Here is a 12,521-nt window from a genome sequence, read left to right on the forward strand (position 1 = left end):
GGTGTTTACTTATTGAATGAATCAGCTTTTTGAACGAATCGGTTGAATAAATGATTCAGTGATTCACTCATTAACACAGTCAAATGCTTTGATTCTGAATGAATCAGTCGTTTGAATGAATCGGTTGAATCTCAATGACTTACTCATTAACAGTCACTTGCTGCCACCTTCTGGCGGTTTTAATTTCACATTTAGACTGTTTTTTTCATGTTTTAAATTATTTCAAATATCAGTATTCAACGTTTTATGTTAAAACCAAAACATTAGGCCTATTTATGCATCTGTGACTGCAGTTTAAATGCATTCATGTCCCCTCTGTGATACATAAACTGTGTAAATACATCTAAATGCTATGTCAGATGCAGGTTCCATGTTTTATGTTGGAATGAAAGACACTAAGTACTGGATGAAGTGCTTCTTATACCCAAAAAATACAAAATGGAAGAAAGAGTTAAAACTGAACACAATCTTGCTACTCAAGCTGTGTATGAACATTTTTTTATGTATATTTATTTGCTTCTTTTCCATTTTGCATTTACTTGTACTATTACTTTCAATACTTAAGTACATTTAAGATAAAAAAAAATACTTTTCATACTTAAGTACAATAAATATCACATACTTTAAGACTTTTACTCAAGTAATATTCTAAACAGTGACTTCAACTTCTACCAAAGTCATTTTCTGGTAAGATATCTGCACTTTTACTTGAGCATGGCTTTCAGGTACTTTATACACCACTGGGTGTTAGTAATCAATGGCAGCAGACTGGTGCAGATTAGTCACAGAGGTTCTTGAAATGGAGTGATAACTGGGGTAATGTAGAATTATCAAAGGCCATATAATCTCTGCCCTGTGTTAGGTTGCATCTGCTGAACTAAATCACAGAAGGTTTAAATTCGATGTAAAATGACATTTGTAAAGTAATTTACTTAAAGGGGTCATATGATGCGATTTCAATTTTTCCTTTCTCTTTGGAGTGTTACAAGCTCTTGGTGCATAAAGAAGATCTGTAAAGTTGCAAAGACTAAAGTCTCAAATCCAAAGAGATATTCTTTATAAAAGTTAAGAGTCAGCCACACCTACCTAAAACGGCTCGTTCTAACACACCCCACATGTCTACGTCACGATGTGAGAAGATTTGCATAACGCCGCCCAAATGTTCACGCAAAGAAAGAAGGCGTAACTTTTATTCTCGCTGTAGTATTGTTGTTGCCGCCGCCATGTCGTGAAGGCGCTGTGTGTTTCGTTGTGAAAGCAAAACTACTTTGTTTGGCCTTCCAAAAGAGGACGATATCTGTATCGAAGCGGAGTCCAGCCCGGGGGCGTCACATGTGATTGCCGCTAGACTCCTTCGTCGAATCCGCCGGCCGCGCCGTTCTCAAGCCCGCCGCCTCTGCTCACTCTAGCATGCAAAACAGGGTGTCCAAAACATTTCATAAAATAGATATAGAAAAAAAAACATTTCAGAGGCAAAGCAAGTATATATTCTTAATTAAATATAAATTAAAATTAAAATAGTTACGAAATGTAATTAGTTGTTAAAATACTTAAATCAAATTAAATTATTAGAGCAAAGAATATTGTATTAAATTGATGTATAAATTGCATTAAACATTTTAATTTTTCAACTTTTTAAAAAATAATATGCCCTAATTAATCATGCACAATGATACCTAGAATGTTCATTAACAAATATAGTACATTGTGATTTCATGTTAAATTTAAATAGAAGCAGAGCAATTAAACAAACAAATAAATAATACATACATACATAAACAAAGAAACAAACAAAACAAACAGTGAGAGAGAACTCTCTAATTCCACAATTTTTAATTGTTAACAAAGTGCCTGAATGTGTCAAACCACATTTTGCTTTTAAAACGCTTGTACCTTGTCTCTGTAATTACAGATGACAAACAAACAAATACATAAATACATAAATAAGAGTGAGTGTTCTGACTCCACAATTGTTAACAAAGTGGTGTGTTTGATGAAGTTTTTTTTTTCTTTTTTTTTTCTAAAGCGTACCTTGCAGCTTGTCTCAGTAATTACGAATGCCGATCATGAAATCTTTAATGGGAGGAACCGTCATCAAGGCTTTTAAGGCTTTAGAAAGATTGCCTATAGCCTTGGTTCATTTTGAGAAATGTTTTACCAGGGGAAAATGCACAAGCATCTAGCTGTAGGTTCAAGCACAACAGATTCCATATCAATTACACAATACCTCACACATCAGCTGAGAGCTGAAGTACACTCCTCACACTTGAGTGCTCCTGCTCTATGAGCTGCGAATGCTTTCACATCATCACATTATGCCTAAAACCACCTCCTTGCTGGTGTTTAATAATTAATGCTACTTGCCAAGTTTCTCATCTGTACAAATAATTTGAAAGCAAAAATTTCACTTAAGCCATCAAACTGCATTGTAAAATTTCTTAATATGATTCCATGGGAGTCTTCGCTTAAATCTATTCTATTCTATTCTATTCTATTCTATTCTATTCTCATAAAATGAAATAAAATCTATTCAAATGACATCACTCTGAATATATTTTTCAAATACTAAGGTACACATCAAAGCTCATATTTCTTTCTTAAAGCACATGCATTTTCTAAACGCACATCTATGTTGTGAAAAGAAGTGTGTGTCACTCACCAGCTGCAGTCTCCTCAGTGTCCCGGTCTAAAGGAGGTGGCTGCCTGCTTCTGCTCAGGTGTTATCTAGTGCTGTGTAAGTGTGTGTGAAGGACTTTTACAGGCCAAAGGTTGATCTAAAAGGTGAGTTATTTAACCATGTCCCGTGGCTGGAGGTTTATTCTCTGTTGCAACGAGTGACCATATTCTACCCTAAAGAAATGTATACAAAAATATCATTTTTTTTTTAAATAAGACATCTTCATTTTTAAATCTGAAGTCTGCAAGGATATTTCTTATTCACTCTATTTACTTGGTTTACTGTGTAAGTGTGTGTTCATTTTAAGCACTGCAATATGCCACTTGTGACAGATGGATGGCTCTAGATTTTAATGTAATCTAGTCCACAATATCAAAATCCAAGCAAAGCAACCAGACCACACAACACATTAAAAGCATTAAAACCTCCTCAATTTTTGTCTGTGAGAGATTTTTAATTTAATTAATTTTTTATTTAAATTTTTTATTTAAAAATAAATTACCATACATAAAATAAAAAATACATAATTAAAAAAAAAACAATAAGTTTCTTATGCTCACTAAAGCTGCAGTTATTTGATCAAAATACAGTAAAAACAGCAATATTGTGAAATATTATTACAATTTAAAATAATTGTTTTCATGTTTCAAATATTTAATGTAATTGATTCCTGTGATGGCAAATCTGAATTTTCAGCAACATTACTCCAGTCTTCAGTGTTACATGAGCCTTTGGAAATCATTCTAATATACTGATTTGGTGCTCAAGAAACATTTATTATTATTATTATTATTATTATTATTATTATTATTATCATCAATGTTGACATTTTTGATGCGTTTATTGTGGTAACCATGATGCACTACTATTCAAAAGTTGACAAAAAGCAAGGAATTAACACTTTTATTCAACATCTATCAAAAGTGACAGTAAAAAAGTCAAAGTATTTCTATTTCAAATAAATGCTGTTCTTTTGAGCTTCATTACATAATCCAATTCAGGCGACAACTGTTTTCAACATTTATAATAATAAGAACCAACTGAGCATCAATATAATATAACTGATAATAAGTGAGCAGAAAATCAGCATATTAGAATGATTTCTGAAGGATAATGTGACACTAAAGACTGGAGTAAATGATAATGAAAATGCAGCTTTGCCTCACAGGAATAAATCACAATAATTATTGAAAAACTGAAAACAATTATTTTAAGTTGTAAAAATATTTCACAATATTACTGTTTTTTTCTGTAATTTAAATCAAATAAATAAATGCAGGCTTAGTGAGCATAAGTCACTTCATTCAAAAACAAATCTATCTATCTATCTATATAAATGAATATATATATACAGGTATATATATATATATATATATATATATAGTGTGTGTGTGTGTGTGTGTGTGTGTGTGTGTGTGTGTGTGTGTGTGACCCTGGACCACAAAACCAGTCATAAGGGTCAATTTTTTTAAATTGAGATTTATACATCATCTGAAAGCTCTCCATTGATGTATGGTTTGTTAGGATAGGACAATAGTTGGCTGAGATACAACAATTTGAAAATCTGGAATCTGAGGGTGCAAAATAATCAAAATATTGAGAAAATCACCTCTAAAGGTGTCCAAATGAAGTCCTTAGCAATGCATATTACTAATGATAATACATTTTTTATATATTTACAGTAGGACATTTACAAAAATTCTTCATGGAACATGATCTTTACTTAATATCCTAATGATTTTTTGCATAATAGAAAAATCAATATTTTTGACCCCTACAATGTATTTTTGGCTATTGCTACAAATTTAACCGTGCTACTTAAGACTGGTTTTGTGGTCCAGGGTCATATGTATATATATTTTAATACAGATTAAATTCAGTCAAGCTAAAAACGTCCATTAAGGTTTGATGCAATGCCATTGTACTTAATGATCACAAGACGATTACAATAAAAAAGAGAAGCGGGTGCCACAATATTTATTACTCTCTCTCTCTATTCCAATAAAGAACAGATGCCTGTGCAAATAACTGGGATCATGTCATTGATTCACAGGTCAGTCTTCTGGTAAAGCATACCCTCTTAATGTAATTGGTGTTTTCAGGCCATTCAAATGATCCGAGTATTAGCAAACTCATTAAATCTAAATCCCAAATCCTGTGATAGAGTCAAACGAGGAGACCAGTTTGGACCATGAATGTGTGTATATTCACAAATTTGTTTGTGTTGCACTTCATTTAGACCTGAAGCCTATGCTTAAACTGCTCATCAACTATTTAAGATGTAAGATAAAATACTGTACCAAACAGATCAAAATCTACAAAGCCATTTTTATAGACAAGCAAATGAAGATACATATTATCATACGACAATATGTTATAATCATATTATTGAATCAAATGATCATCAAACTCTTTTTTTTTTTGTAGTCAATATGTGCCATAGAAATGTATAATCAATAAACCTACCATGAAGAATGTTCACTGAAGTTTGACAACTACACCTTGTCTGTACTATGGATATGTATTAATTTAAGATAAAATGGCGTGCAATTTATTAACACTAAAATGCATTATGTTTGTTATAATGTTTAAAGTCCTAGCAAAAATGTACTTAATCCCTTTTCAAAATGTTCAAGGGTTTTTTACCAAATCCACTTTGAATTATACAAGCAGTTCTGCTTCCACAAGAGGGCGCTGATGCTTCACTCCACCTGCCTCATAATTCATAACTTTCCCTAAAACTCCATGTGCACGTACTCCACAAACACCTTTCAATGTCTCCTCCTCTCCAGGATGCTTAAATCCCTGAATCCCACCAACTCACCAGCAAACTCCTACCCCTGCTGTTAAAGAGCTCACCAATAAACCCTCAGCTCAGTCCACGCGCGAGAAGAGGCTCAGTGGCGCTCCGCGTTTCATCACATTATCATACAGAGCAACTGTGCCTTCAACACACTGCTGAGCAGCAACGACTCAAACGTTTTATTTCAGCATAAGCTAATCTTATTTCTACCTACTTACCTTTTTATCGATTCTCAATTTAACCTCTTTAAATTTCTGCTCTCTAAGCCACTTACTGTTTGCACTCTCATTAGACACTTACTGTTGACGGATGACTGCGAGGAACTGCTAATATAAAACAGTTGTGGTTAGGTCCGAAATGGATTTACAAACGCTAAATGATACATTTGGGATTTGGGCATGCCTTCAGCTTCAGAACAGCTCGGTGCTGAACGGGACCTTAAACGGGAGTCTGGAGATTCCCAACGGCACCTGCGGAGACGCGCTTTTGCTGCCCAAGACAGAACCGGCGCGACCCAAAGGTGAGAATCTCCCGACACACATTCAGCACCAGAAAGCTGTTCTCTCTCGTTCGTTCAAGACACTCGTTCTCCTTCACTCTGAGGTACCAAAGCTTGTCATGACCATGTTTTGACATTATGGAGAGGTTGCAGCACCCTCCAGCTTGAAGTAAAATCAAGAAGATGTTTGGGGGTGTTATAAGTAGCTATATACAAATTTTCAGTAAACATAAAAGCATGTTTTAGTGAAAGCGCACTAGATAGAAGCGAGCTCTTGAATAGAAGCGTTCGCCTGAGGAGGTAACCATAATGAGAGGAGGTAGACTCCTCTGCGCCTTCCGTACGGTTCATTAAAAAATATATAGGCTATATCAGTTATCACTTTATGATATATTTATGCATCAAGTATATCAAAAAAAGTTTTGTTTAAAAGTCTAGTAGATACTCGACGTTTGCGCTTTAGGAACGCCAAATACAATTCGGTTGCGCAAGACAAACCAAAGAGATTGCTTCCAGAAAATTAGGTTACTGAAAGAAATGTCCTCAAATTTTCGAAGTCACTGAATATTTCGCATACTGGACATAAATGGCATACCATAGTAATGCCGTGTTTTTGTCCTGTATCATTGCAATACTTACCTTTGAGAGTAAGATTAATCATTCAGCATGCATTTATATATCAAATTACCAGAGTATTGCCATAATACTGTAATGCTGTAATACTGCCATAATAGTATAATACATAATACTGTATGGGGTGTAAGGGAAAGGACAATGCTTGTTATATCTTGTAAAATTGTAAATTAATTTCTGCCAGCATCGCTACAGCTTGATTTGTCACTGCAGGGGTAATTCCGATGTGATTATAATCTTTTACGGTTTATTAAGTTTTTGACGCCTCTGTTCCCGGTCAGCCCAAGAGAGATGCTACAACACAAGGATAATGCAGTACGTCTGTATGTGGAAACCTGATGTAGTCTAGCTATTTAATTAGACACATGTGAACAACATTTATATTTGAATGAAGGGTCTATGAAGAGTTGTTAGTGTATTAGTTTCATGTAAACATTTTTACATGGCTGCTGTAGATAGTCACATGACCAGAACTTTTAAATTACAATCTCGGCCATGCTCTATATAACATGCCATATTTGTGACACATATTTAGGTTTGACTATGTCCCATCTCATATAATTCATACAATAGAATAAATACATGCAAACACATCAGTGGTCACATTCATGACCATTGGGGAAACACAGAGCCCCATTTTGAACAAATGTCAATTAAAATTATAAAAGTTGTAGATTTAAAATTATATTAAAAGAGACAAAGTAAAAGTTAAATAAAACATGCATTTTATAGTTTTATAAAATATTTATAGCATTGATAGTAAAATAAGTAAATACATACATACATATACATAATGTTACTTCATTTTACACAACATTCTATTGGGTCTTTGTGAGCAACTGAGACATTTTTTTACTTTGTAGTTTCCAACTGTTTCCAAATGAGGAATATAAAACACTTTCAGTAACCCTTATAAAGGCATGCAGTTGTTTCATTAGGCTATCCAAAGAGTATAATACATGTGCTCACACTGATGAGAAAAAAAAAAGATTAAATGAGTTAATTTATTTCACAAATCTAAATGAAGCCAGCGGTGTCTATTCAAGAAACAGAGTCTGCAGTCTTTCCACTGATATTAGAATCACTGCCAAAGTAAGTGAATAATTCAGCAGACCTCACTGCATCACCCCTCTGGGCATTATGACATGAGGGGCTGTTTTATGACATGGAGAGATTATTTATCTTGTGCAAATGAAGTGATGAAGTGCAAATTCTACATATCCACATTAAATGTTAACTGTAAAACATAAAACTGTAAATTATAGTATAAAATATTCCAAAGTATTAAAGAGAGGAAAACCAATATTAGCAATAATACTTTGCTGGGAAGAAAGCAGATGTTATTAGACAGATATTACTTAGACAAATTGTCCTTATATTAGATTAGTGATGGACATTACATGTCAGGCTCCAACTGCCACTTGCAACATATCAAGCCATAACCACAGGGTCACCAAGGCTTCATGCTGTTGTGCGCTTTAACAGGATTGTAAACTTCATGGTTCTGACTGGATTTTAAAAAATCTAAATCTGAATATTTTTTGACGAACTTCACAATAAATAATTTTATTAAAATAGCACATGCAGAAGAAAACAAAACAACAGTAATTAGATGTGACTTAAAAAATGACAAAAAAAGCAAAAAATAAATAATGAAAACAAGTCATTGTTCATTTCTATAAAAATGCTTTGTTAGATAACATAAATTCTGAAAATGTGCTTTCAACATCTAAATGAACTGGTTTTATTTATTATGAAATATTCACTAAAATCAACCTGACTTCTTCATTAGGTTACCCCAATAAACGTCATTTTAAAAAGTCAGCTGAAGTTGAAACAGCTCTTTGATACACACTACTACACATGTTCACATTTTACAGCAAAAACAAGTGATTTCTCCTCTTTCTCTCTGGGTGCTTTGATGAAAGCATTCAGCATACCTCCGGGTGCAGGCTAAATTTAGTGCATTGCCACTGAGGAGCCTAATCAGAGACTGCTCGACAATGCACATATTTGCTGTCCATTTCCTCCATCAGCAGAGGCTGTTGGGCTCTCTGTTCTTGTGTTCAGTATAAACCCTGATCATCAAACACACGTCTGTCATTATCGCCATTACACAGTGCTCCAACAGTGCTCTTCAAATCCACAGATTCTGGAGTTTTAGCACACACTGCACACTCATTCATTCTTCTTTATGATGACACCAGGCATGCTTCAGGCAATCAGTCATTTCAGTGATTTTCTGTAAATCTAAGGAAATCTATTCATTGTACTTGGCATCACAATGATTTCCATTGTGAATAGATCAATTAAGGATATTTGTTTTGTATAAGCTTATTTCCACCATGGAAATAAATAAATAAATAAATAAAAATAAAAATGATTACTGTGACTTTTTATCTCACAATTCTGACTTCTCTTTTCCAGTTGCAAATTTATATCTCACAATTGGAACTTTTTTTCTCATAATTGTGAGTTTATATCTCACAAATGTGATTTAACATCTCACAATTATGACGTTTTGTTTTTTTTTCTGGAGAATTGCGAGTTTATATCCCACAATTCAGACTTCTCAGAATTTTGACTTTTTCTCTCACAATTCTGTCTTTTCTTTTTGCAATTGCAAGTTTATAGCCTCAGAATTTTTTCTTAGAATTGTGAGTTTATATCTCATAATTATGAGTTAACTTATCACAATTTTTTATTTCTGAATTGCGAGTCTGTTTCACAATTCTGATTTCACTTTTGAAAGGGAACTCTACGCTGCGTCCCCTAGGGGCTGCTATGAGGAACGCCTTCAGCGTGACCAATGTCTGAAGCATGAATGCAAAAACGACAATGAAATTGGCAAGTGGCAGCCTATGACGTCACTACTGGTACGACTGCAAGAATAAAAAGGCACCTGTGGAACACGTCATCCTCTTCTTTTTCTTCAGCCGTTCTGAAGTGTGTAAGGTAACAAAGCGATGTCTGTTAAATGTTTTAGGAAGTTTGCGGATCCGTGTCAACGCTATCTGTCACCTGACGATGCACACGACCTTTGTGTTTTTTTTTTGTTTTTGCGAGGAGCACGCATGCTCTGTTCTCGAGGGAACAGAGTGCATTCATTGAGTGTTTCTCATTGAGGAAACTCCACTCTCATTTGTCCTTTTTCTCGGGGGAATTGGGACAAACATCTGCTCCCTGCAGTTCGGGTCCTGCCGCTGCCGAGGTAGCAAGGAGACTAAAATCATGGGGTTCTCAGATGGAGCTTGCTGATGAGTTTGACAGAGGTGTGAATCTCTCGTATTCGTCAGCGGCTGACGAGAGTAACCTACTAGATGAGGATGTGGTGTCCCTCACATTCTCTGATCCTGCAGGAAGTGTTCTGCTGCCTTCCAGCCAGGGTGAGCAGGATGTGGCTGGTGAGGGCGAAGAAGATAATTCTGAGGCTTCTCAGCCTGCCTGCCCTGACTATGATGAACTGCAGGAAGTTATGGATCGCGCTACTGCGAGATATCTCTCGGCTGGGGTGAAATCAACACTGAAGGCTCTAGCCCTGTTATCCAAACCACTTCAGAGTACATCACTTTTGAATGATAGGGCATATGTGGCAGCAGGTCAGGCTGGTGCTGCCTTGCACAGAATGGCAGTGTTGCAAGCGTACCAGGCAGATCTGCTGAAAGACTTGGACTAGGGTCAGGATATCTCCCATGAGGCAGTGGATGAGTTGCGCCGCACCGCAGATCTGGCTCTCAGGGTCACCAAGCAAATTGCTACCGCAATCAGCAGATAAATGGTAGCAATGGTGGCCACTGAGAGACATCTGTGGGTGAACATGGCGGACATCGGGGAGAAAGAAAAGCGCTTCCTTCTCGATGCCCCGGTTTCGCCTTCGGAACTATTCGACACATCCATTGAGATGGTGGTCAATAAATTCAAGGAGGCGAAAGCATGCTCAGCGACTTACAAGTCGTTCATTCCATGCCGGTCCTTGTCAATGCTCAAACACGAGGGGGGACCTGGCCCGTCTTGGTCTGAGGGTCGAAGACAGGGGCAGGTAAAAAGCATCGCCACTCGTGGCCCTCCTCGGAGGAGGAGTAGGTCACAGAGGAGGCACGAGTCAAGAAGAAAGAAAAAGGATTTAAGGGAAGTGATCCAGCACAGACACAGTCAGCAGTCTGTGGTTTGGACGGATAATTAACATCTACTCCTTCCTTCCCTTTTTTTCTTTTTTTTTCACTAGAGGAGAATAACAGCTCTCCTTTTTCACCTCAACTAATTATCTCTAGCGTTGAGTGTAGTAGCCAGGTCTCCCCTCACTTAGAGGGTCGTTATGCTGAGACCTCCACTCGTAGAGCTCCGTTATTTTTGGTGAGTGGTGTCAGGCTACCTCTCGTTAAGAGACTCATCCTGCTGAGGCCTACGCTTTCCAGAAGCTTCGTCACTAACTGTCTCTGTCTTTGAGTGTAGCCAGGTCTCCTCTCGCTTTAGAGAGTCGTTATGCTGAGACCTCCACTCTTAGAGCTCCGTAACTTTGGTGAGTGTTGTTAGGCTTCCTCTTGTTTCAGAGAGTCATCCTGCTGAAGCTTCCACTCTCCAGAGCTTCACTTAGAGTATTGGTATGTAGGCTCTCTTGCGAGCCTCACTAATTATCTCTGGCATTGAGTGTAGCAGGTCTCCTCTCGTTTTAGAGAGTCGTTATTCTGAGACCTTCTCTCCTTGGAGCCACATGGTAGTGCGGTATATTAATGTGCTGGAGGTTCTCTGGAACCTCTTTGGCTATTGATCTTAATTTAGAGTGTTGGTAGACTTCCTCTCACCATGAGAGTTCTGAAGCTTCCACTCTGCGGGGCATCGGAATAGTTAGGCTTCACTCACTTGGTTGATGCCTCGATTCAGGAGTTCTATTCTATGACTGCTTGTGGATTTAGGAATGTTCATTACTTTGAGTTGACTCAGGTCAAATTCTTTAGCACTCATCCCTTCAGCATGGCAGCATGGGTATTCCGTTCTCCATAGCGGCCCCTAGGGTACGCAGCATAGAGTTCCCTTTCGAAAGGGAACGTCTCAGGTTACGCATGTAACCATGGTTCCCTGAGAATAGGGAACGAGATGCTGCGTCTATTTGCCATGCGTCAGGTATTCCTGCTTACGTCTCTTTCAGACAAAGAAGTGGATGACGTGTTCCACAGGTGCCTTTTTATACTTGCAGTCCCACCAGTAGTGACATCACAGGCTACTGCCTGCCAATGTCAAGTTCATTGTCGTTTCTGCATTCATGCTTCAGACACTGGTCACGCTGAAGGTGTTCCCCATAACAGCTCCTAGGGTATGCATTGTCTTGTTTCCTATTCTCAGGGAACTAGTGGTGGAAATTTTGATTCTTTCATGAGATTTGTTCATTTTCAGTTTGTTCACCAAAATGATTCGTTCAGATTCGTTCACTGATTCGTTCAGTGACCATTTCTTCATACTACATAAATACGCCTGCAGGTGGTGAAAAAGAGTCTTACGTGTTATGTCTTAAGTCAACGAACGTATTTACTTGTTACAAAAAACTGATTTGGCTTTATTAAAAAGTGTGCCTAATCTGCTCATTAAATAAATAAAATAAGTCTAAAATAAGTGGTTAAGATGACCAAAGCACAAGGTTTCCTTGCATAATTAACATTTTAATTGTTTGGCCAGACATTTACACATTCATAAATCTGGGAATAAACGTGGAGTTATGTTCTCATATGCTAAAAATGAATATATAAACAAGCGTATGTGCACAGTACCTATAACTGCACTTTGCATCCGCTTTCTGCTGATTGCTGAACAAGATTGACTCTACCCGGTACACTCTCATTCATTTCGTTCACGAACTAGATATGTACCAGTTCAGTCATTTCATTCACGAACGAGATGTATCAGTTCATTCAACT

At 36.9% G+C, this 12,521-nt stretch overlaps 2 protein-coding genes across 2 annotated transcripts in view; one reads left to right on the forward strand and one right to left on the reverse strand.

Annotated features, from left to right (window-relative positions):
• Nucleotides 1-2,712, reverse strand: part of pdzk1 (PDZ domain containing 1) — an 11,341-nt gene extending 8,629 nt beyond the window's left edge. The window contains exon 1 of the mRNA XM_016529678.1: nt 2,660-2,712. The gene's annotated coding sequence lies outside the window, so the exon portion shown is untranslated. The remainder of the gene's footprint in view (nt 1-2,659) is intronic.
• Nucleotides 2,713-5,837: 3,125 nt separating this feature from the next.
• Nucleotides 5,838-12,521, forward strand: part of LOC107721564 (cholecystokinin receptor-like) — a 34,671-nt gene continuing 27,987 nt past the window's right edge. Inside the window, exon 1 of the mRNA XM_016529651.1 lies at nt 5,838-6,000. Coding sequence (XP_016385137.1) covers nt 5,838-6,000 — 163 coding nt within the window. The remainder of the gene's footprint in view (nt 6,001-12,521) is intronic.

Source organism: Sinocyclocheilus rhinocerous, unplaced genomic scaffold (assembly GCF_001515625.1).
Source record: "Sinocyclocheilus rhinocerous isolate Xijiao unplaced genomic scaffold, SAMN03320098_v1.1 scaffold30, whole genome shotgun sequence".
NCBI classification, from domain to species: Eukaryota; Metazoa; Chordata; class Actinopteri; order Cypriniformes; family Cyprinidae; genus Sinocyclocheilus; species Sinocyclocheilus rhinocerous.